General features: G+C 37.7%; 1 protein-coding gene across 2 annotated transcripts in view; it reads left to right on the forward strand.

Moving 5' to 3' along the window:
• The window catches only part of fkbp16 (FKBP prolyl isomerase 16), a 156,111-nt gene that overhangs the window by 107,228 nt on the left and 21,063 nt on the right, over window positions 1-27,820 (forward strand). For both annotated transcript variants that reach the window (XM_061894803.1, XM_061894804.1), the window contains exon 4: window positions 21,847-22,064. In XM_061894803.1, coding sequence (XP_061750787.1) covers window positions 21,847-22,064 — 218 coding nt within the window. The remainder of the gene's footprint in view (window positions 1-21,846; window positions 22,065-27,820) is intronic.

Below are 27,820 nucleotides of genomic sequence, written 5' to 3' on the forward strand. Positions count from 1 at the left end.
TCTCGGTTATGTTTTTGGACATTACTACTTGCCGTAGTTTTGAAGCAATGCATGATGGGAATCCGGATGTTGTGTGTCAGTGTATTAACGTGCTGGCTCATAAGGACCTGAGTGACGGCAGCATGCGGCTGTTAAGGGGTGAAGGATTCAGGTGAGAGAGGACGCTAAAGGCAGTGTCTTTACGGCACGCCCCCAATATTGTTGTGAGAAATTTGGGAGAATGGTTGCCCCGGGAGATTTTCAGGAGAGGCACTGAAATTTGGGAGTCTCCCACGATAATCGGGAGGGTTGGCAATTATGGTTTTGCATATTGTTGCTCATATATAGTGGGGCAAAAAAGTATTAAGTCAGCCACCGATTGTGCAAGTTCTCCCACTTAAAATGAAGACAGAGGTCTGTAATTTTCATCATAGGTACACTTCAACTGTGAGAGACAAAATGCGGAAAGAAAAAAATCCAGGAATTCACATTGTAGGAATTTTTAAGAATTTATTTGTAAATTATGGTGGAAAATAAGTATTTGGTCAACCATTCAAAGCTCTCACTGATGGAAGGAGGTTTTGGCTCAAAATTTCACGATACATGGCCCCATTCATTCTTTCCTTAAAATGGATCAATCGTCCTGTCCCCTTAGCAGAAAAACAGCCCCAAAGCATGATGTTTCCACCCCCATGCTTCACAGTAGGTATGGTGTTCTTGGGATGCAACTCAGTATTCTTCTTCCTCCAAACACGACGAGTGGAGTTTATACCAAAAAGTTCTATTTTGGTTTCATCTGACCACATGACATTCTCCCAATCCTCTGCTGTATCATCCATGTATCCATTTTGGTATAAACTCAACTCGTCGTGTTTGGAGGAAGAATAATACTGAGTTGCATCCCAAGAACACCATATCTACTGTGAAGCATGGGGGTGGAAACATCATGCTTTGGGGCTGTTTTTCTGCTAAGGGGACAGGACGATTGATCCGTGTTAAGGAAAGAATGAATGGGGCCATGTATCGTGAGATTTTGAGCCAAAACCTCCTTCCATCAGTGAGAACTTTGAATGGTTGACCAAATACTTATTTTCCACCATAATTTACACATTTTTTTTTTAATTCCTACAATGTGAATTCCTGTTTTTTTTTCACATTCTGTCTGTCACAGTTGAAGTGTACCTATGATGAAAATTGCAGACCTCTGTCATCATTTTAAGTGGGAGAACTTGCACAATCGGTGGCTGACTAAATACTTTTTTGCCCCACTGTAATTTACTTAGCAATATTACCTGCGTGTTTTGTCCCCTCTCTGTATCCTGGGGCCGTGCCTACTGCTGACATGTTCATTCTCGACAGGTTTAGCCTTTTTCTTATCACTGGAAATAGTCGCAAATTAGATGTTTTATTTGAGAATATATCCTCAATAGCTGTGCTCTTTGAAAAAAGAAACAAAGCAACTTTTTGTCTAACAAATTAGACTCGATGATGAAAGTATTTAGCTAAAGACGGTCCTAGTTAGCCCTGAAGCTCACATTGCTATAAAGGGATATCTTGGTTTTCGTACGCCCCACATTGTGTATGATGACATTCTTGACAAAAATGGCCAAAGTATCTGACGCATCTGTGACTCAGTCTCTGTGCTTTTTTGTTTTTTAATTGAGTAGTAGGTAAGGGATTTATATGGCCCCAGTCCTGGGTGGATCTCGCATGAGAGGAAGAGGGTGTGTCTGCGTGACAAGCATTTTTCAATAGTCTGCAGAAAATGTTGGAAAGCGCCACTCTGCATAGGAACTGACACTGTGGTCGAAGTTAGAACTGCCACAAAACACATTTTAAGGTATTCAACACCGTACTTGCTTTCTAGCGGCTAAAATGGATAATGTGCCCCCCAATTTGTCACGTTTCATGTGTCAGGTAAGCCGTGACGAATGGGACCATATGAATCCTCTTCCTACTGCGCAACTGCAACATAAGCCACTATGGGGCCAAATACACTTGTAAGAGCCAGCACTTTTATAAAAGGTGAGAAACGTTAATACCTTTTTTTTTTTTAAAGAACTTGTAGCAAAGTGTGCTCATCGCCATTTTTGAGTCTTCGGTACAGGTAAAAGTGATGTTCATTTGTTAATTTATCCATCTAATTCATCATCGATATGTATTTCACGTTGTTTCAACAGATAAAACTATAATTATCCGTAAATTCTGAAATATATTTTACAAATTTTTTTCTTACACTTCAACCCTGCGGCTTATAAAACGGTGCGGCTAATTTATGTACATTTCTTCTCTGACGGACATAACGCAAGTAATTAAAAAAAAAAAAAAAAAAGCAAAGACACTGAAAAGATGTTGTTGTTTGTGCTATGGCGACGTCTTTTGGATGAGTTCGCTCACTGAATGTGCTGCAGTGCCCAAAACAATTTCAAGCTGTAAACCGGCAGTAGAAGTGTTGTTCCGTCTAATAATAGTCTATAGCATGGGTTTCAAACTCTGGCCCGCGGGCCAAGTTTGGCCCGGCGTTTAATTTCATTTGGCCCTTGAGGTAATATCAAATAACATTAGAGCTGGCCCACCGGTATCACCACATTCACCGCTAATACTCATACTTGCCAACCCTCCCGATTTTCCCGGGAGACTCCCGAAGTTTAGTCCCCTTCCCGAAAATCTGCCTAGGCAACCATTCTCCTGATTTCCACCCGGACAACAATATTGGGAGCGTGCCTTAAAGTTACTGTCCTCTACAACATGCCGTCACGTCCTCTTTTCCTCCATATAAATAGCGTGCTGGCCAAGTCACATAATATATGCGGCTTTCACACACACATACTTGGTCAACAACTTTAACACTGTTACAAATATGCGCCACACTGTGAACCCACACAAAACATGAATGACAAAACACATTTTGGGAGAACCCCCGCACCGTAACACAACAAACACAACAGAACAAATACCCAGAACCCCTTGCAGCACTAATTCTTCCGGAATGCTACAATATACACCCCCCGTTACCACCAAACCCCGCCCACCTAATTTTTATTGTATTTTCGAATTTATTAGCATGTGGAAAAAGTTAATGTTGATATTTACCTCAGAAGGCTGCAAATAGAAAATAGGCATTCATTTTTTTAATTACATTTTATTTAATATACCACTGATGTTTTTTTGTTTGTTTTTTGAAAGTTGATTTCGCACTATTACGTTATATAAGCTCTGCCTGTTCCATGGGAGGAAGCCCGAGTACCCGGAGGGAACCCGCGCAGTCACGGGGAGAACATGCAAACTCCACACAGAAAGATCCCGAGCCCGGGATTGAACCCAGGATTACTCAGGACCTTCGTATTGTGAGGCAGATGCACTAACCCCTGTTCCACCGTGCTGCCCTATTTAAGCCTTGCTTGTTCAATATTCATTGCAAAACTTGTTTGGGTCCCTATTTAAAGGTTATTTTGTTCAACCTTGGCCCGCGGCTTTGTTCAGTTTTAAATTTTGGCCCACTCTGTATTTGAGTTTGACACCCCTGGTCTATAGCGTTTCCACTTATATGGAATCCTCATTCATCTCTCTGAGCAACATTTGTAAGTGTTACAATAAAATTAAAACCGTTTATACTTAGTAAACCATCCCGTGTGTGATGTCTGTAGAAGTGTTTTCATGCATATTTGTATGTGCTATCGTAATGCAATGAAGCTAGCATCGTTAGCATTAACTAATATGCTGACGCGTTAACGAGTGTCTATGTTGGTACTATAAACTCACAATAGCATTCTTTCTTGCTGTATTGTTTCGGTTTCGTAAAGTCACCAAAACGTCACAGTGGAGTTATTGAGTCTGTTTCGCCGATTGGAGAGCTAGCTTCCGCAGCTAGCGGGTTCATGAAGATGACTTCTGTTTTGTTTGATCAGCCGTTTTACTGCCGTGTTACAGACACAGTTTGGAAACAATTCAGGTAGCAAATAAACATTTACAAAATCTTTGCGTCCAGAACTCCTTTCACAACAAACAGTATATATGCAGCTTATAGCCTGGTGCGGCTAATATATAAAAACAAAAATAAAAATTTTTGAGGTGCAGCTTATACACCTGTGTTCTCTATAGACCAGAAAATGTTCTTCTCTGTAAAATGGGTTTTGTGTTCATATTTTTTGTTGTCTATGGATTACTTGGATTACATTACGTACAATGAAACAAAATTATTCGGTTTTCAGACGATACACTACATTTTTTTTTGTCAGAGATGAGGTAGTGCTGTGTTGCTAACGTTTGTGTTGTCACAGCAGCACACCGGTGTGTCACTAATCGCCCTCATGACACCCTAAACCCTGCAGGTCTGTCCGTGTGCTTGCATTCTCAGATTACACTCAACAGCTCGCAAGTCATGTCGACCTTACTTAATGCTCATGATGGAGGTCTGAACTCATTCCTTTGAACGTTAATCCCCCATGTGAGGAGTTTTTGAAGGCAGCGCTTGAAAGGTCACCCGCCGGACGCTTCCAGTGACGGCCTGCTTTTGTTAAAGATCGTAAGGTTTGTCATCTCGGGCTGCAGCTGCTCTGTACTTGTATTGATCATTTTGGAAGTGACGCAGGCATCCTCTGTGTGAGTCACGAGCCGCAAAGTGGGTGTGCCCTAATGAGCCTGCGAGTTAATTACAAAGCAAACGCTTATTAATCACACCACGTACATGTGTGACGTTCGTCTGAGGCATGCAACAAACATTATCTTTGCCTCCAGGAAATGTTTCAAACCTGCACATTATAGGTCACACAGTATTAAAAAAAAGCTATCTAAATCACTTCAAATTTGCTGTGTTGATGCACTATATTTATCTTGCACCATTTATTTAAGTAGTGTTGCTACTTTGCCATTTCCACCTTGTAAAGATTGCTAGCACTCATTCCTGATGACTTCTATCTGCAAAAGGAACAGCCTCTTTAAAACAGGTTTCTTTTCATTTCAAATCATATTACTCTTTCACACCAGTACAGGTGATTTTGACGTTTCTCATCAATGCACAATAGGAAGTTAAAACAAAAATCTTACCAGCATTATGTAGTATTTAAAAAGACCCATTGTTCATAGTTTTATGAATAAATTATTTCAGATTATTTTAGTCTATCTTGATCAATCTATTTGTTGAAATAATGGGTGTCGGACTCATTTTCATCACAAAAAGGGAAACCATACAAATGCCCATCATTTGATTCGAATTATTGACCAACAAACTGATGAAAAACTTGCACTGGAATCAGAAGCCAAGACAGCAAACATTAAAGTTCAACTTGAAATAACTTGTTGCATCAAATATTGAGTTAGGAAGAACTTCAGTTGCATGCGGTTCAAATTTTTTTTTAGCAAGAGAGTTGGAGTGCCTTAAGCTGCACATTTGTAGGCCTCTGCAGGCCACACTAAATGATCTGGCAGGCCAGATGTGGCCCCTGGGCTTTGACTTTGGGTCATGTGATGTAACTACATGATGATAAACTGAACCTTTTTTTCTCCCCGAATTATATTAATTTTAGTTTATTTTTGTACATCAAAGAGGGCATGGGTTTGATTCCTGGCCATAGAGGGCATCCAGCATAACTCAACCGAAATTGGATTTCTACGTTCATTCATTTTTTCAAACACAGATTATTTGAAAGAACGATGTTTGGATTATTTATCCATTAATCCAGTTTCTATACTGCTTATCCTCGTTAGGGTTGTTGCCAAACTGGAGCCTATCCCAGCTGACTTTGGGCAACAGGCAAGGTACATCATAGACCAGGGCTATTCAACTGGCGGCCCAGGAATAACACTAGACCAGGGGTCACCAACCTTTTTGAAACCAAGAGCTACTTCTTGGGTATTGATTAATGCGAAGGGCTACCAATTTGATACACACTTAAAAAAATTGCCAGAAATAGCCAATTTGCTCAATTTACCTTTAATAAATATATATATATATATATATATATATATATATATATATATATATATATATATATATATATATATATATATATACATATATATATAATAAAATGGGTATTTCTGTCTGTCATTCCGTCGTACATTTTTTTTCCTGTTACGGAAGGTTTTTTGTAGAGAATAAATGATGAAAAAAACACTTACCGATAATTGAACGGTTTAAAAGAAGAGAAAACAGGAAAAAAATGAAAAAAAAAATTTTGAAACAAAGTTTATCTTCAATTTTGACTATTTAAAATTCAAAATTCAACCAAAAAAAAGAAGAGAAAAACTAGCTAATTTGAATCTTTTTGAAAAAATTAAAAAAATAATTTATGGATCATCATTAGTAATGTTTCCTAATTAAGATTAATTTTAGAATTTTGATGACGTTTTAATTAGGTTAAAATCCAATCTGCATTTTGTTAGAATATAAAACAAATTGGACCAAGCTATATTTCTAACAAAGACAAATCATTATTTCTTCTAGATTTTCTAGAACAAAAATTTTAAAAGAAACTCAAAAGACTTTGAAATAAGATTTAAATTTGATTGTAAAGATTTTCTAGATTTTCCAGAATAATTTTTTGAATTTTAATCATAAGTTTGAAGAACGATTTCACAAATATTTTTCGTCGAAAAAACTGAAGCTAAAATTAAGAATTAAATTAAAATGTATTTATTATTCTTTACAACAAAAAAAAATAAATTGTCAGGAAAGAAGAGGAAAGAATTTAAAAGGTAAAAAGGTATATGTGTTTAAAAAATCCTAAAATAATTTTTAAGGTTGTATTTTTTCTCTAAAATTGTCTTTCTGAAAGTTATAAGAAGCAAAGTAAAAAAAATAAATGAATTTATTTAAACAAGTGAAGACCAAGTCTAAAAAATATTTTCTTGGATTTTCAAATTCTATTTGAGTTTTTTCTCTCTTAGAATTAAAAATGTCCAGCAAAGTGAGACCAGCTTGCTAGTAAATAAATACAGTTTAAAAAAATAGAGGCAGCTCACTGGTAAGTGCTGCTATTTGAGCTATTTTTAAAACAGGTCAGCGGGCGACTCATCTGGTCCTTACGGGCGACCTGGTGCCCGCGGGTGACCCCTGCACTAGACTGTCCTGTCGAGTGCAGTTCAAAACTTAGGACAGAGTCTACAGTAGAACACGGTTTATCTGACACATGAAATGTGAAAAATAAGGGGAATGCATTATCCACTTCAGCCGACAGAGGGAAGTGCAGTGTTGAAGACATTAAAATGTATTTTGTGGCAATTCCAACTTGGACCACAGCGTCAGCTGCTATGTAGCATGGGGCTTTCCATCATTTTCAGCAGACTGCTTTGCAAAATGATTAACCCCACCCTACCTCCCTCTCATGTGAGATCCACCCAGAAATATGACTCCCTTCCCTACTCTAGCATTTTTGCTGCAAATCAAAATAATACAACACTGGAATGCTGCGGTTATAGAGAAACTTGGACCAGTATAAAACACCTTGCGTTTACATTTTAACCCCCTAAAAGCCGGTGTCTACTGCAGTGGATGTTTGCATTTTACATAACAGTGCTATTTTGTTCCTGAAATGTATCCTTGTGTTTACATTTTAACCCCCTAAAGGCCAGCGTCTACTGCAGTGGACATTTGCATTTTGCATAACAGTGCTATTTTGTTCCTGAAATTTATAGTTCTGAGAAAAGAACAGCCCATAAAAAAATGTCGACTCCCGAGAATCCTGGTTCTCAAAATAGGAATAACAGTGATCCGGCCCCCAGTCCTTTGTTTTCTGGAAGTAAGACTATCCAATCACAGTCCATGTATAGACAGACACGCACTCGCATTCACATCTATTGACTATTTAGTCTCCAATTGACCTAACGTGCATGGTTTTGGAATGTGTGACGAAGAAGACAGAATACCCCACGAAAAACGCGCAAACACGGGGAAGACATGCACACTCTACAAAGAGATGCACAATCTCCTGACTGTGTGGCACTTCATATACTCGTGCTGCTCTTTCAATGATTGCACTGATTTTTATCTTATTTTTTTAAATATATATGTACAATATTTTTTAATAAACTTGACCTTTCAACTACCGTATTTTTCGGATTATAAATCGCTCTGGAGTATACGTCGCACCGGCCGAAAATGCATAATAAAGAAGGAAAAAACCATATATATGTCGCACTGGAGTATAAATCGCATTTTGGGGGAAATTTATTTGATAAAACCCAACACTAAGAATAGACATTTGAAAGGCAATTTAAAATAAATAAAGAATAGTGAACAACAGGCTGAATAAGTGTACGTTATATGACACATAAATAACCAACTGAGAAGGTGCCTGCTATGTTAACGTAACATATTATGGTAAGAGTCATTCAAGTAACTATAACATATAGAACATGCTATACGTTTACCAAACAATCTGTCACTCCTAATCGATAAATCCGATGAAATCTTCTTCCTCGATGTCGCTTCTAAACAACTCTGCCAACTCCAAAGGTATGCGCCGCTTCCTCTTGTCATTTTCTGCTGCATATTTCACCACGTCCAGCTTGTAATCTGCAGTACATGATTTAATTTTCCGTTCCATTTTTGTTCAGCCCTTCTCAGTTTTTATAAGTTACCGTCAACGTTGAAATGATCCATTTTAATAGCTAAGGCAGTAGAATATAGCATATAGCAGTTAGCATCCTATGGCCCACAATGCACTTCTGCCATGACCCTCCCCCGCCAAATTCTTATTGGTTGACGTGTGTGTGACGATTGCTGACATTTTCTTCGTCTCTTCCGCGAATGAGATAAAAATTATTTGATATTTTATGGTAATGTGTTAATAATTTCACACATAAGTCGCTCCGGAGTATATGTCGCACGCCGGCCAAACTATTAAAAAACTGCGACTTATAGTTTGAAAAATACAGTATTCTTTTTTTTCATCAGATTAGTCACTTTGAATTTTGATTAGTTACAGTAAATTATTTGCTCGAGTAATTTATATCAACTAAAAAATAACACAAAAAAAACGTATTTGTTGACACAAATGCAAAATAATTAAGTTTGAGGTTTTTCTACATTAAAAAAACCCTTTTGTGGCCTACATTACATGTAATGGTGGTTGTTTGGTCAAAATATTGCATAGAATATGTTTTACAGACCACCTTCAAGCCGCTTTTTGTTGTACTTTTTAGCGCTTCCATATTGACTCTTCTGACGGATAAAAGTTTGAATTATACGCTAATTTATATTAGAAATGGCAACAGCGGAGGATGCATGAGCATGTATGAGCCAGTCTGCCCCACAACAAGAGCATAGAAGAAAACAGATGTGCTTATTGACTACAATGGCAGATTTGCGCAAAGCACTTTGGGTACATTTATGCCATATATGGATAATCCGCTGACGTCAGTGAGAAGAACGTCACAGGACAAGTTAATTCCAAACGGCTCGGAAACAGATTGTTCTATAACTATCTCCGCCATGCCTCCACGGTTTGATTTCAAATTTACAGGATGCATGCAGATCCTAAATACACAAAACAGGTACCAAAAGGTAAGAAAAGTTGGTTTTGCATAATAGGTCCTCTTTAATTGTTTTAATTGAATGCACATAATTCAACAGTTGTATCTCAAGTCCAGTCAGGATGTATTTTTGAGTTTGCAACAGTCAGAGTTTCTTCACCCATCTTCGCACTTGGGTATACATTGACCAGATCACTGACCATATAACAACACGTGCTGCTTTCTTATAACCATTCGCCTAGGGCAGGGGTGTCCAAAATACAGCCCGGGGGCCATTTGCGGCCCCCAGGTCATTTTTTAACGACCCCACGGCACATTTTAAGAAAACTATGGAAAAAAATTACAAACACAAAGAGTGGTATAAAAGAGCAAACAGGTGAAATGTAACAAGAACATGTTGCAATGTTTACTCTAATAACACAAAACTGCCATGCAGGCTGTTTCTTTCTTTGAAAAAAAATTGTGAATCAAAATCAATTATGAATTATTGACCAATTCAAGGCTCCAATTTCGTCACATTAAATATTCCACTTTGAGATATTTTTGGGGGCAAATGTTGCATATTTTGTGTTTGCCATATAAAAAACTGAGCTGTTTTTTTTTTTCAAAAAAGGGCCTAAAATGAACAAACAAAAAACAAACTACAAAAAAACTTGTAATTGACGAATAGAGCTAAAGTTGATCTCGAGACCAGTGTGTTAAAAGTAAACAGTAAAAAAAAAAAAATGTATAATTTATTTTTTAACACTTTAATGAGTAGGACCCTTTTGGATCAGTGTGTTTTGTTTTTAAGTGTCATCGCACAAAAAATAACAGTGAAATAAAATCAATGGTGTTATTAGTTTTTGACCTCTTTACGTCTCCAATTATGATATATTCGCAAACATTCTACTTAAAAATTTTATTGGGTGAAAATATTGCATATTTTGTTTTGTTTTTCCATTAAAAACATGGTTTTCTTCGACAAAAAGAGCATACAACTTACATATTTAAAAACGTCATACTGACAGATAGACTTAATGTTGATCTAGAGATTTAAAACTTGAATAATAATACAAATAATAATACTGAATAATGACACATTTTTAACATTTTATTTTTACCAAAACGCTTTGGGGTTCCCCGGGATTAAGCCTGAGTGGAGGGCTAAATGCATATTTTTTTATTCATATATTGTGTTGGTTTTTAAAATAAATGGCCCCCGCTTGCTTTGATTTTTCAGTTTACAGCCCTCAGTGGAAAAAGTTTGGACACCCCTGGCCTAGGGTAAAGGAGCAGGTGCGTTTAAAAAAAACAAAACTATGCGATTAATCTGCATACACCAGATTTTCTAGGCTATGGAGTGCACTGGTATTTAGGTCGCACCCACCAAATTATAGAATAAATAATTATGTGCATAAATGATAACCGCACCGGACCAAAAGCTGCAGATATACAGTACACCCATACTTGCTAACCCTCCAGATTTTTCCGGGTGACTCCCGAATTTCAGAGCCCCTCCCGAAAAACTACCGGTGCAACCAGTCTCCCGAATTTCTCCCGATTTCCACCCAGACAACAATATTGGGGGCGTGCCTTAAAGGCACTGCTGTTAGCGTCCTCTACAACCTGTCGTCACATCCGCTTTTCCTCCTTTCAAACAGCGTGCCGGCCTAGTCACATAGTAAATGCTGCTTACATATACACATACGTGAATGCAATGCATACTTGATCAACAGCCATACAGGTCACACCGAGGGTGGCCGTATAAACAACTTTAACTCTGTTACAAATATGCGCCACACTGTGAACCCACACTAAACAAGAATGACGAACTCATTTCGGGAGAACATCCGCACCGCAACACAACATAAACACAACAGAACAAATACCTAGAACCCCTTGCAACACTTACTCTTCCGGTACGCTACAATATACACCCCCACTACCACCAAACCCCCGGCCACCTCAACCACGCCCCCCACCTCAACCTCCATCTCCCGAATTAGGAGGTCTCAAGGTTGGCAAGTATGTATACACCATTACAAAATATTTTGTAAATGCTTATTTTCATACCTTAATTGTTCTCAAACTGTGCCTGTGGCTGATCAAACAAAACAAAAGTCATTGTCTTGACCCTGCGGAAACTATCTCTCCATTCGGCTAAACAGACTCAATAACTCTCGAAGACGTTTTGGTGAATTTATGAAACAATACAAAAATAATGCCATTGTAAGTTAATAAGACTATCACAGACATTTGAAAACGTTAGCATATTTTAACAACTCTAGCTTGATTACATTACGATAGCATGTTTGAATATGCATGAAAACACTCCTGCCTTGGATGGTCTAGTAAGTAAGAATTGTTTTAGTTATATTGTAAAACTTACAGGCTTTACCTAGAGTGATGAATGAAAAATCTTTTCGAGCAGAAACACTATGGATGAATACTTCCGGTTTGAGGAAGGAAACAGAAAGTACACTTTCAACCCGAAACACCTACAGTGAACAAACTCGTCCAAAAGATGGCGTCATTGCACAGACAGCATCATAACTTTTACATTTCTGTGTCGATGTTGTATCAAAATTATTTGTTGAATACAAAACATTATTGCTGTTAGTGAAGAAAAATCCTTAAATTAGCTGCACTGTTTTTATAAACCAGAGGGTTCAAAACATGGGAATAAAGAAGCGGCTTTTAGTCCGTAAATACAATGAACATGATTAGTGCCATCCTTTTTGTGATTAATTGCACGTGTTCACACCAAGGGCAAAGGACTAAGTTTAAAATTTCAAACTGGACCAATCGGAGGAATATGGAATCAGCAGGAATGTGCCATAAACTAACAACAGCCAAAAACGTTCACAACATGCTGTGTCACATGAACCGTTTTCTAAAGTAACAACTTAGAAAAAAAATAATTGTTCGCCTTGTATGTCAATTTTAAAACACTACAAAGAGAGTTAAAGTTTAAAAAACAAGCATTTTCCAACAACACCATGTGGTTCAGTGCAACAGTTTGGCGTACAAAAATAAATGGGAGTGATACCTCTCACATCTAATATTCAGGCGGGTAGTGCAGTGGTTCTCAACCTTTTTTTAGTGATGTACCCCCTGTGAACATTTTTTTTTATTCAAGTACCCCCTAATCAGAGCAAAGCAATTTTGGTTGAAGAACAGAAGTAATCTACAGCACTATGTCACCAGTTTCTGATTTATTAAATTGTATAACAGTGCAAAATACTACTCGTTTATAGTGGTCTTTTTTTAACTATTTGGAAAAAAAGACGTAAAAATAACTAAAAACTTGTTTAAAAATAAACAAGTGATTCAATCATAAATAAAGATTTCTACACATAGAAGTAATCATCAACTTAAAGTTCCCTCTTTGGGGATTTCTAATAGAGATCCATCTGGATTCATGAACTTAATTCCAAACATTTCTTCACAAAAAAAGAAATCTTTAACATCAATATTTATGGAACATGTCCACAAAAAATCCAGCTGTCAACACTGAATATTGCATTGTTGCATTTCTTTTCACAGTTTATGAATTTACATTAAAATTTTGTTGAAGTACTTTTTAATAAATATATTTATAAAGGAATTTTGAATTGTTGCTATTTTTAGAATATTTAAAAAAAATCTCACGTACCCCTTGACATACCTTCAAGTACCCCCAGGGGTACGCGTACCCCCATTTGACAACCACTGGTGTAGTGGATGAGTGAACATACCAGTAAACAAACAGCAAGTTAATCATGGCAACATTTCTTCCACGCCGTTTTACACATCGCCTGCTGCATATGCCATCCAGTGACGCGCTGTGTTGCCTTTTTGAAATGGAAAACATTAAATATATCAAAAGATATTTTTCTTCTACGTGGTGTCATTTTTGGGTGGAACCAATGCATCAATCTCCAATATTGTGGGGTAGTTGTTTACTTTGTACCTGGTTTTATTCCTACAGCCCGAGAGTAAGCATGTTTCCATTGATTTATTTAGTTCAATACATTTTCATTTATTTAATTTTCTGATTTAATTTTGTTTAATTTGACAATTTCACTTCATGTATTTTTAAACCCATTTAATATTTTTATTGGTTTTATTTGATCTAATATCAGTTGTTTTATGATCTCAAGTAGCGCTACGAAAATATGACTATGTGCTGATAAAATAAGTTATTTTCCAATTACTGAAAAAGAATGTACTAGTAATGTAAAACCCAAAAGACCTCTTTTATGGGCTTAGGCAGCGCGTGCGTGTTAATTGTAGCTTACATTCAGTTCAATAATAGATAGTCTTGAGCAGAGTTGTGCGAAAAGTTTTCAGTCAGACACAAATATATACAACATGAAACATGCCGACTTGTGCATTTGCTGTGTATAGTTAAGCGATGGTGTCTCATTCTTGGAAGTTTTGTTTTCAGAGACTAATTGTCCCCTCGTGTCTAAATGCTGTTGTGTGAGGCCCATTCAGAGAGAGAAAGAGTTCCCTGTGCAAACCAAAACATTGATTTGTTTCTTCAAATGAAAAAAAATGTGTCTTATGTGTTGTTAGTAATGCACGATCATAAAAAATATTGTAATCGAAAAAAATGTGCAAATTCCTAAGCTTGTACGGTGAAGCAAATCAGGAGCGAATAAGTGCAAAAAAGAGCACTTTTACTTGAAGTCTGATGTCACCACGGTTGCTATGTTTTATTTGACACTGCGCTAGTAGGCTTAATCCATTGTCACTCAACAGTAAAAGTAAGACATTTCCACTTTGACGAAACCACGGACGCAGTCACAGCTTTGGCCATTAAAACGGAATTTGCTGTTAAACACGGAATAGCACGGAAAATTGACACAAATATGACTGAAATGCTGTTATTTTGAGTAGAAGCAACATTTGTTTGGGAAAATGTCTCGGGTATTTCTCATGCATCACGTCCTGAACTTTATAAACATTGTGGGGACGGCCACTTGAAACAGCGACTAAACTACGAAAGCCAACAAGAACAATCCATACACCCACAACACAGCTCATCTGCTTGTGTTGTTGTAAACGACATCATCAATGTAAGATCAATGTACAAACAGGACGGCAGTCGCAGCTTTACCTTTTTTTCTTTAAACGGCCTCAAAACGTCTGCATACATCAAGCTCAGAAAAGCAGTACACTTTCCCCCTTCATAATAACATAACATCCAGTCCGACTGCGCTAACGAAATAAGGGTTTCAAAAAAGTACCTTCCAAAACCACAATGGACTTGAATAACTTGTTGATAGGTTTGCATAATTATGCTCTGACCTAAAATACTGCATATCCCATTAAATTGTCCAAATATGTATTGCACCAAATAAATGTGTGGATATTTACTTTTACTTAACACACATTTTAATCAATATTAGTGTCACAAAATTACACACAACTCACATTATGGTGATTAAGTATAAAAAGTAAAAATATTAATCATTTAAAAAATTACAACAGAACACAGAGTTTTATTCCAATTGTTAAGTTATTGCTATTACTATTTTTCTTAATTTCTAATATATATCCTTTGTTCCTATATCTATAGTTGTGTTCTGGTGTTACAATGCATACTCATTTTTTCAAATTAATGAATAATTGTGTTATTAAGTGTAATTTCAATATCATCCATCAATTTAAAATAATTGTGATTATTATTTTTGCCATATTCACCCAGCCCGACATGCAGGTATGAAAAACAAACCTCAAAGTGTTTCTTTGGTCCTGACAGCACATGTCAGAGTGCAGGTTTATGGCCGTGTTCTCCAGAGAAGACAGGCAGGTGAAAAGGGAACCCGATCATCTGCTGACATGCGCTCCCAGTAACTTAGCACAAGACTGATTCTGTTGGACACACACAAACTGTGTCAGTGACACATGCAGCGTAAATAATTCCCGACCTGACATGACTGGCAGAACTATCACTTTGCACTTTGCAGAGTGGCGGGTCACAGGACCAAACTGCACTTCCTGACATCTCATGCTTGGCGATAGGAAGGTATTTACTGAAAAACAGCAGATCTCCTTAGTCTTATAAGAGTGCTCTGAATAGCTTTTTGTAATAGGTTCTTAGAAAAAGCAAAGCGCTCCCATCATGTAATAAAATCTTGGACTAACATTTTTTTCCCCTGAAAACAGACTCCTGCTATACGGGCTATACAATGGTTTTTAACCTTTTGATCTCAAGGTCCCACTTTTCCACCACATAGGAGGGCCCGTTTAAATATTAACGCTGAATTAGTCTTAACTTAAATCATATTAAACAATTATACCGAGGATGTCGTAGTGGTTTGTGTTATGGTTTGTGCAGCCCTTTTTAGACACTAGTGATTTAGGGCTATATAAATGAACATTGATTGATTGATTGATTGAATTATATATCAGCCTACACACAGTTTACAATCAAATTATATGGAAGCATGTGTTAATCACAAATATTATTAATTTTACACATAAACCTTAGGCTTATGTGAGGCTAATTTAAAAAATAAGTACCAAACAACTGCAAAAGAATAGACTCAAAATTAACTAATACATGTACATACAATTATGTTATGCTAAAATAAGTCGTTAATAATTAATATATTTACTAACTAAACCGTCAATAAAATATAAGTGCAAGTGAAAAAACAGATTCACCACTTTGGTCATAATTTTTGCAATTAAAAAAACTTCTCTATGACTTTAGCTCCAGATTTATGTTTGTTTGAGATGGTCATTACTGCCACAAGTGGTGGAAAAGTGTATTACTACTGGACACCACCCATATGGACAACAGCTGAGAAAGACATTATTTGGTGGCCCTCAGGTGTTCACAGACCAACAAGGGCAGAGCCGTGTGTAAAGAGTTTGGCCAACTGGCTTTCAGAGTTAGAAGCAAACATAGCGCCCAGAAGTCACAGGAGGGGATTTTGACCCATCTTTTAGGATCATCATCTGGCCTGGCTCTCTTATTGGTCAAAATCCCCTCACCTGACGACAGGTTGCCATTTTTGCTACCAACTTTGAAACTCGGTTGACCATACTTTTGTACAAAGTGCCCTATAGTTAAGAAACACTGATATAAAAGGTCTCTGAATAGCCCTTTTGTGGTGTGAAACTCAATCGCACAGGGGGCCAAAGCTCAAAGCTCATGTTAGGTTGCGGTCTGGAAGGGATTTATTGACCCATTCTTTTGGGAAAAAAAACAAACATTCATGATGTTTCCTGGACTGATTTGAAAGATAATGTAAATTGTCTAATGTACATCTAGTGTACATTTAACAACCCCGTTTCCATATGAGTTGGGAAATTGTGTTAGATGTAAATATAAACGGAATACAATGATTTGCAAATCCTTTTCAACCCATATTCAGTTGAATGCACTACAAAGACAAGATATTTTGATGTTCAAACTCTTTCCCATTCTAGTTTTATGTAGAGCTTCAGTCGTTCAACAGACCGGGGTCTCCGCTGTCGTATTTTACGCTTCATAATGCTCCACACATTATGATGCACTACCTTTAGGCGGTACTGCATCAAAAAGTGACATCAGTGTGTAAAAGATATCACCACATCGGCTCAGGAACACTTCAGAAAACTACAGTCAGTAACCACAGTTGGTTGCTACATCTGTAAATGCAAGTTAAAACTCTATGTAAAGCGAAAGCCATTTATCAACAACATCCAGAGACACCGCCGACTTCGCTGGCCCCGAACTCATATAAGATGGACTGACACAAAGTGGAAAAGTGTTCTGTGATGTGTGGAATCCACATTTCAAATTGTGTCCTCCGGAACAAAGAGGAAAATAACCATCCGGACTGTTATAGGCGCAACATTGAAAAGCCAGAATCTATGATGGTATGGGGGTGTAATAGTGCCCAAGGCATAGGTAAGTTACACATCTGTGAAGGCACCTTGAATGTACGCCACTGCTTTTTTCAGCAAGACAATGCCAAGTGCATGTGTAACAACAGCTTGACTTCATATTAAAAGAGTGCCGGTACTAGACTGGCCTGCCTGTAGTCCAGACCTGTCTCCCATTGAAAATGTGTTACGCCATATGAAGCCTAAAATACCACTATGGCGAGTCCGGACTGTTGAACAAATTAAGCTGTCCATCAACCAAGAATGGGAAATATTTACACCTGAAAGCTTCAAAAATTGTTCTCCTCAGTTCCCAAACATTTACTGAGTGTTGTTAAAAGGAAAGGCCATGTAACACAGTGGTAAAAATGCCCCTGTACCAATTATTTTGCAATGTGTTGCTGCCATGACATTTTAAGTTGATGATAATTTGCAAAAAAAAAATGAAGATTTTCAGTTTGAACATTAAGTATCTTGTCTTTGCAGTCTATTCAATTGAATATAAGTTGCAAAGGATTTGCAAATAATTGATTTCAGTTTTTAGTTACCATTTACACAACGTGCCAACTTCACTGGTTTTGAGTTTTGTACTTGTCTCCCATTCTTTCCCAACATGACCTTACTTCCAGGCCATTGTTGGGTCGGTATGGTCACAGGACTCCGATGAGTGCAGAGCAAATTAACTTTCCTTGTTAGAGGAGACACTCTTAAGTAAGAATCAGCCATGGACGAGTTCAGTCCAGTTTCACATTCTCACAGCGCCCTGAATTGCACCTTTAAAAGGTGAGAGCTGTTTGAATAAGCAAGTAGCGATATTTAGTTTGTACACCGATACACACGCAATTATCGTGTCCATCTACACTACATCCGGAAGGAAATTACTTTAAATGGTGCCATGGAAATATTACTCTACGGCACTAACAGGTATGAAAGAAGAGGGTCAACTTGCTGACAATGAAAGTGAAAATGACTCAGCTGTAATAACAAAAATGAACGCCTGTATTTAGGTCAGAATGACAATACTCTGTTGACTCTGCGTAATTTGTATTAAATTGTGAAACTTTCGTTTTTACTGTGAATGAACTATGAACTACTGTACATGCAAAATGGACACACAAAAAAGCTGAAAATCATTGAAAAACTAGGTAAAAAGCACTTTCGGTCAGATTGCTCTGATGTTATCAACGTGACGATAACATCCAATGTTTGGGGAAAAATATTTGGTTCGACAAAAATGAGGTTATAATTTTACAATAAAAAAAAAAAATCTGAATTTTACAATAATGACATTTTGCAAGAAATAATTAGAAAAGGACATTTTTAAAAAATATATAGTGATCTAGCAAGAACATTTTGAATAGAATAATATAAAAAAATTGGTAATAAAAAAGAAAATACATTTTACAAGGATCAAATGATGAATTTTGTAACAAACATTTCCCCCCAAAAAAGTATTTAACAAGAATAATTGTTTACCATCTATAAGGATTCTATTTTGATTTAACAAGGCAACTCTGAATAACAATATCTTATGATAAAATAATTGTAGTAATATGTCAGTAAAGTCATAATTTTGAAATGAAATCCTATTGCAAGAAAAATATGTAATTTTACAGGAATTAAGTCAGATTTTTGCGATATAATAATTTGAATTTAAAGAGAATAAATGAATACAAATACGTTCATCATGAAAAATGAAAGCATTTTATAAGAACATTATGAATTACTATGAGCATTCTTTAAAATGTTTAAGACCACAGTAAAGTCATAGTTTTATGAGAATAAGTTTGTAATTTTGCAAGAAGAAAGTATGATTTCTGCGTACAAAGTCTGAATTTTCTAACAATACTGTATTTTCAAGCAAAGTCTTAATTTTACAAGAATAAATGTTTAAAACACTTATTTTGTATATTCAAAATAATTTGAAGTATTAATAATAATAATAATAATAATGGATTAGATTTATATCGCACTTTTCTATTGTTAGATACTCAAAGTTGGAAACCATCATTCATTCACACCTTTTGGTGGTAAGCTACATCTGTAGCCACAGCTGCCCTCTGGTAGACTGACGGAAGCGTGGCTGCCAGTTTGCGCCTACGGCCCCTCCGACCACCACCAATCATTCATGCATCATTCCGGGGGCAAGGGTGAAGTGTCCCCCAAGTACACAACGGCAGCGATTTGGATGTCAATAGGTGGGAAGCGAACCTGCAACCCTCAGGTTTCTGGCGCGGCCGCTCTACCCACTACGCAATCCCGCCCCATTAAGTCAAAGTATTCATATAATTGTTTTTATTTTAATTAAATAATCTTAATATCTTCATTTTAATTTGTTATTTTTACTAAAAAAAATCTTAATTCTACAAGGTTTATTTTTTTGAGGATAATGTTTTTTAATTGAATTAGGAGTACAACTGACTAATCATTATGAAAATACAAGCACAATTTCAAAAGCCAAATTGGAAAATATCATTATGGAATCAAATCTTCAGAAAATTGTTATATAATGGCAATGAAGGTCTAAATTTATGCGGATAAAGTCCAAATATTACAAAAATAATTAGTACAAAAATACAAAAACAAAGTCTAAATTTTGCAACAAAAACATCTGAATTGTACATGAATATTTGTCATTTTTATTCAAAAAAGTATATTTTAAAAGAGCTTTAAATGGTACAAACATACTATTTAAAGTTCTTTAAAGCTTATTTACAAAAATGGTGACGATAACTTTAATGAGTTGTAAGTCCAAATATTTGTACAAGTAAACATGATTACCCTTTTATGATAATAAAACTAATATCATGAGCATTGTATAATGTAATTCAATAAATAATATCTGAGGGTGAGTGGGTTATTTGATGTTATCTGGCAGATGCACAATTCAAAAGCTTAAACTATGTTGAGATGAAATATATACTTCCATCTTAATAAAATGTTAGTAGTATGTTTGAATGTTTAAATGGAAGAAATACGTCTCTCTCTCTCTCTCTCTCTCTATATATATATATATATATATATATATATATATATATACACACACACATACATACGTACATACATACATACATACATACATACATTCATACATACATACAAACATACATATATATACATACATATGTATATATACATACATACATACATACATACGTATATATATATATATATATACATACATACGTATATATATATATATATACATACATACGTATATATACATACATACATACGTACATATACATACATACATACGTACATATACATACATACATACATATGTACATATACATACATACATACGTACATATACATACATACATATACATACATACATATATATATACATACATACATATACATTCATACATATATATATATATACATACATACATACGTGTATATATACATACATACATATACATATATATATATACACACATACATACATACATACTTATATATACATACATATATACATACATACATATATATACATACATACATATATTTATACACACACACACACACACACGCACACGCACACGCACACGCACACGCACACACACACACACCTTCTCATTTCAATGCGCTTTCTTTCTGCTTTCTGCTTTAATGATTCATTCAAATTTGGCTTTTGAAATTATGCTTGTATTTTCATAATGAGTACATAGTTGTACTCATACAATTAAATTAAAAAACATTCTCCTCACAAAAAATAAACATTATGAAACACACACACATACACAGTAAAGGCCAAAAGTTTTGACACACCTTCTCATTTCAATGCGTTTTGTTTTCATGACTATTTACATTGTAGATTGTCACTGAAGGCATCAAAACTATGACACCTGTGAAGTGAAAACCATTTCAGGTGACTACCTCTTGAAGCTCATGGAGAGAATTCCAAGAGTGTGCATAACAGTAATCAGAGCTATTTTGAAGAAACCAGAATATAAAACATGTTTTCAGTTATTTCACCTTTTTTTGATAAGTACATAACTCCAAATGTGTTTATTCGTAGTTTTGATGCCTTCAGTGACAATCATAAATGTAAATACCGGTAGTCATGAAAATAAAATAAAAAACGCATTGAAAGAGAAGGTGTGTCCAAACTTTTGGCCTATACTGTGTATGTATATGTCCCTCCATCCATTTTCTACCGCTTGTCCCTTTTTTGGGGTCGCGGGGGGTGGGTGCTAGAGCCTATCTCAGCTGCATTCGGGCGGAAGGCGGGGTACACCCTGCACAAGTCACCACCTAATCGCAGGGCCAACACAGATAGACAGACAACATTCACACTCACATTCACACACTAGGTCCAATTTATTGTTGTCAATCAACCTATCCCCAGGTGCATGTCTTTGGAGGTGGGAGGAAGCCGGAGTACCCGGAGAGAACCCATTATTATTGAGAAAATTAACTGTAAGTGCTTTAGAGCCACTTATTGATTTGTTTTAGTCTGTTTTCAATAAAGAGGACAGTTACCTCCTAGCTAAGCAATCATATTGATTTCCCCCCCTTTGTTTGTGTCTTGTACAGGGAGCCTGACATCCCGGCCTGGGCGCCTCTGCTCTACCAGCTGCAGCTGCTGGACGTCAGAGACAAACCAGACCCGTTAAATTTGCTCGTATCAGATCGCATCCGGATCGGCAACCAGAAGCGAGAACGAGGGAACTTTCATTTCCAGAGGGAGGAGTACAGCATGGCTGCACGGGCATACTGCCTGGCTCTGGATGTGCTGACCACCTGCAGCACAGGTAGATGCATCTCATCTTTCACAACTTTATTATCATTACTAGTATTAACTGGACCAGCAATGTTGTGACAACAGGTGTAAAAACATGTAGCGATCGACCGATACAGGTTTTTCACGGCTGATACCAATACCGATTATTAGCAGTCAAGCGGGCCAATAACCGATATTCATTTGTAGCACAAATTAGCTAAACATGAGTATTATACGTCAGTAAACAGCTGTACAAGACTTTGTTGTTTTTTTAACTTGGTTTTTGTAGGAAACGTCCATCCATCTATCCATTATATACCGCTCGTCCCTCTCAATTGCGACATAATATTCTATGGGGTGCTAATAATGTTCATTTGGCACCAAAAAACTTCAGAGGATTGCACTTATTACATGTTTGCAGAAAGAGCATCAACTTTTGCATTTCAAAATGCTAAAATTCATTATGAAGACCAGTGAAATATTGTCCCAAGAACTCAAATGCCCTGTCATATATCAAAACATATTTGGGGAGAATTATTAACAATGAGTGTAATCATTGATTTTAAATGAATTACAAAAATAATTGGGCTCCAGTAAAAAGGGCAATTTTCCAATGCAGGGAAAATGCAGTTCTTTAGCAGTGGTTATTACTATCTACTTTACTAGTTATATATTTTTCTAAATACTAAATACTGGCATCATATGTATGTATATTGTATCTTCTGATGTAGTTCTGTTGTACTTGTAAAAAAATAAAAAAATAAAAATGCCAAACATTGTTCATCCGTAAAAAATAATTTAACTACTGATACAACAAAATAAAGAAATAAAAAATAAAAAACAACCAGTCTCAGTGGAGTCAGGTTGTCCTGATAGATATTTTTGATACGCCATCCATCCATCTTCTTTCGCTTATCCAAGGTCGGGTCATGGGGGCAGCAGCCTAAGCAGGGAAGCCCAGATGCTCCTCTCCCCAGCCACTTCGTCCAGCTCTTCCCGGGGGATCCCGAGGCGTTCCCAGGCCAGCCGGGAGACATAGTCTTCCCAACTTGTCCTGGATCTTCCCCGGGGCCTCCTACCGGTTGGACGTGCCCTAGGCACCTCCGTTCAGGAGGCGTTTGGGTGGCATCCTGACCAGATGCCCGAACCACCTCATCTGGCTCCTCTCGATGTGGAGCAGCAGCGGCTTTACTTTGAGCTCCCCCTGGATGGCAGAGCTTCTCACCCTATCTCTGAGGGAGATCTCCGCCACAGGGCGGAGGAAACTCATTTCGGCCGTTTGTACCCGTGATCTTGTCCTTTCGGTCATAACCCAAAGCTCAAGACCATAGGTGAGGATGGGAACGTAGATCGACCTGTAATTCAAGAGCTTTGCCTTTTTGCTCAGCTCCTTCTTTACCACAACGGATCCATACAACGTCCACATTACTGAAGCCACTACACCGATCCGCCTGTCGACCTCACGAACCACTCTTCCCTCACTCGTGAGCAAGACTCCTACTGTAAGTAATTGAACTCCTCCATTTGGGGCGTATGAAGCCATCAGGACCACATCATCTTCAAAAAGCAGAGACCTAATTTTGCAGCCATCAAACCGGATACTCTCAACGCCTTGACTGTGCCTCGAAATTCTATCCATAAAAGTTATGAACAGAATTGGTGACAAAGGGCAGCCTTGGCGGAGTCCAACCCTCACTGGAAACGTGGCCGACTTACTGCCATTAATGCAGACCAAGCTCTGACACTGATCGTACAGGGAGCGGACCGCCACAATCAGACAGTCCGATACCCCATACTCTCTGAGCACTCTCCACAGGACTTCCCGAGGGACTCTGTTGAATGCCTTCTCCAAGTCCACAGAGCACATGTAGACTGGTTGGGCAAACTCCCATGCACCCCCAAGGACCCTGCCAAAAGTATAGCGCTGGTCCACAGTTCCACGACCAGGACGTAAACCACACGATTCCTCCTGAATCCGAAGTTCGACTATCTGGCGTAGCTTCCTCTCTAGTACACCTGAATAAACCTTACCGGGAAGGCTGAGGAGTGTGATCCCACGATAGTTGGAACACACCCTCCGATTCCCCTTCTGAAAGAGAAGAGTTACCTCCCCCGATGTCCACGCGATGCTGCGGAGTCTTGTCAACAGAGACAGCCCCACAGCATCCAGAGCCTTAAGAAACTCCGGGCGGATCTCATCCACCCACGGGGCATGGCTACCGAGGAGCTTTTTAACTACCTCAGCAACCTCAGCCCCAGAAATAGGAGAGACCACCACAGATTCCCCAGGCACTGCTTCCTAATAGGAAGACGTGTTGGTGGGATTGAAGAGGTCTTCGAAGTATTCCCTCCACCGATCCACAAAATCCACAGTCGAGGTCAGCAGAACACCATCCGCACCATACACGGTGTTGACAGTGCACTGCTTCCCCTTCCTGAGGTGGCGGATGGTGGTCCAGAATCGCCATTTTTGATACTTTTCCAAATAAAAGGGAACTACGAAAAATGTCAATATAGGCTTTATTTTAACGGAAAATCTTACAATAAATTCAGCATATGTTTCCTATTGCACTCAAAGAACAATTTTAGAAGTTCAGAATAGAAATTAAATGGCATTAAACACATTGGTCTTTTCTTGTTGCACTCAGAACAATTTACAATTTTCCATATAACATATAGTCTGCCATAGTTAAGGATTACATTAGAATATAATAAAAAGCTTTATTGACATGATATTTAATGTTTCATGGTTTATGGTTGCCACTCCTGGCCTGTGCTTTAAGAAATATACAATTATTAGTAAGTACTAAAAACAAAACTATGAATACAAGTACACAGATAAGCCATGTTGCAGGTAATACACACATTTGTTCAAGATAAAACAAATTCTAGAAATGTTACAAAATTTTGTAATTTCACTTGCATTAGTTGCCGCTAATTGGACAGCTTTAACTCTGCTAATATTTGGCATCAAACCAAGCAATTGTGTGCGTGTCTACCTATCTATATGTTACGTATCTATATGTGCACAGCAGGGGAGCTGGTTTACTTATGAGAGTAGCGTGTGTGTTTGTGAGAATTTCAACGTGTTGGCTGAGTGACGTGAGTCAGTGAGTGGGCGAGTAAAGAGAAAGAGAGAAGGAGCGCCTGCAATGCACACTAGAAGGATGAACGGGTCCAGTTGTGTCCTGCAAATCTATTAATAAAGCAACCATATTGTCACAGATCGGCAGCCTCGAATTCTGACTGGAAAGCCGTCCATTGTAAAGTAAAGGGTGTTGAGCCGACGAAATCATTGACCCTGAAGGTAACGTCTGACTTGTGCTCCTCTACTTCGGTCTGCACCGGAGCTGAACAGCAAGACAGGTGTAACAACTACATTATTACCGGTCACTCTTTATAACTCTTTGTGCAGATCTGAATGTTCATTTAAATAAAGAACATTCAAACCCAAACATTCAAACTCAAATAAAGAGTGGGCCCAAATTTAAAACTGAACAAAGCCGAGGGCCAAGGTGGAAAAAAATTAACCTTTTAATAGGGACCCAAACAAGTTTTGCATTGAATATTGACCAAGCAAGGCTTATATAACTTTATAGCGACATGCAAAATCGAGTTTCAAGGCGGGCGGGGTTTGGTGGTAGCGGGGTTTATATTGTAGCGTCCTGGAAGAGTTAGTGCTGCAAGGGGTTCTAGGTATTTGTTCTGTTGTGTTTGTGTTGTGTTACAGTGCGGATGTTCTCCCAAAATGTGTTGGTCATTCTTGTTTGGTGTGGGCTGACAATGTGGCGCATATTTGTAACAGTGTTAAAAGTAGTTTATACGGCCGCCCTCGGTGTGACCTGAATAGCTGTTGATCAAGTATGCCTTGCATTCACTTGTGTGTGTGTGTGTGTGTGTGTGTGTGTGTGTGTGTGTGTGTGTGTGTGTGTGTGTGTGTGTGTGTGTGTGTGTGTGTGTGTGTTACAGCAGCACCGCCGCTGTATAATGCTTGAATGCACTTTGTGTGTGTGTTTTGACACTCAAAATCATGCGCCTCGGCTCTGTAGTCACCGCCACACAGCGGCATGTGGATGAAAGAACGGTACCGGTATTTTTCAAAGACAGTATAGTACCGATTTCAATTAATTAGTAGCGCGGTACTTTATTAGTAGCGGTACACCATACAACACGACAGTGGAGTCGCTAATTTTAACATCACCATGCACGCTCACATCATCATCAAGGCCCGCTGCTTGATTGTTTTGCATAATCACCGCTAATCAACATTATTCTCAGCTTGGTCTTCATCACTCCCATTGCTGGCGAGGAAGAGGGCATGCCACTCTAAAGCATGAGCTGCCTCATAATTCATCAATAATATGAAGAGTTATTATCAGGGCATTATGAAGATGCCTTCATAAGAGGATAAGGAGACATTAATAGTGAAAGGGCATGCGTTGGCTTGGGACATAATATTAGGTACACCTCTACGATCCAATAAGGGCCGATTTAAGAGCCGTGTGGAAATGTCCCCTAATCTGACTTTGAATGGTGTCATTATATATGTACATAAAACCGGTTTATAAACATAAAATGTGCATTTTTTTATTATAAATTATCAAAAAATGTTGTTTTACTTTTGAGTAACAAGGTGCTTGACTTTACAACATCCATCCATCCATTTACTACCGCTTGTCCCTTTTGGGGTCGCGGAGGGTGCTGGAGCTTATCTCAGCTGCATTCGGGCGGAAGGCAGTGTACACCTTAGACAAATCGCCACCTCATCGCAGGGCCATACCCATATTTGTTAAAAGAAAACCGGCTTCACTACACAGCTTAAATTAGAGCTCAGCCAACCGCCAAAACATCCACAACTTTGCCTTGTGTCATAGGTACAGCAAATTAGTGTCTTATTGTTATTATTTTTAAGAGCACACTCAAACGCATTCCATATCTTGCCAGAAATGTGAACACATATTCATTATGAGAAGGAAGTAATGCTTTTTTGGTTTAAAGATCCCATTTTGGGGGTATTTGGTTCCATTTTTTTTTTTTTGTGTGTGAAATGTTCTTTAATCAGGGACATGTTTATTTTGTCTTTAGAATGTGTCTTGGGCCAATAAAAAATGCGCTGTGTTTCACACTTTTGACACCCCTTAGGTACAGTATAACCACTTTTTTGTAAAAGGAAAAAAAAGAAAAGAAAAAAAAAAAGCTTTGCTACACGTCCTAAATCAAAGCTCGACCAACCATCTGTCAGTCAGCTGCAGACGTGGGGAGCTGGAAATGTGATCATTCGGTTTTCCTTCTGCGAACATGCTAGCCTAGCTGTGATGTTAGCACTTTAGCATCACATAGCCATGCTGGTGTTGGCAACATTTGTGTTCTCCAAACCTCTAAAGGCCTTAGTGGCCACATGCGTGGACAGCACTTTTTAGCTCTTATTTCCAAAATTGTGTACAATACTGAATTGGGGTCTTGTGGCCACTTATGTGGACACTTATACTGCCATCTGGTGGTGTCAGAAGAGTACAATATACAATGAGTTTGGAAAAAAAAAGTGTAAAAATAACAATTAGCATGTCACTACACATCAAGTACAGATTAGTGTACTTATGGACTAAGTACATCACACCAAAAGATGATTTTTAGTTTTTATTCTGATTAGGGTCCAATAAGCCCAAATAGCAAAGAGAAATAAAAAAAGAGCACGTAAACAAACAGCTTGGGCCTTAAGAGGTTAATATAAATTGAATGGTACTTTTTAAAAATTAGCCCATTCACAATCCTTATGTAAGACAAGAA

Source organism: Nerophis ophidion, linkage group LG03, assembly GCF_033978795.1.
Source record: "Nerophis ophidion isolate RoL-2023_Sa linkage group LG03, RoL_Noph_v1.0, whole genome shotgun sequence".
In the NCBI taxonomy this organism is placed as follows: domain Eukaryota; kingdom Metazoa; phylum Chordata; class Actinopteri; order Syngnathiformes; family Syngnathidae; genus Nerophis; species Nerophis ophidion.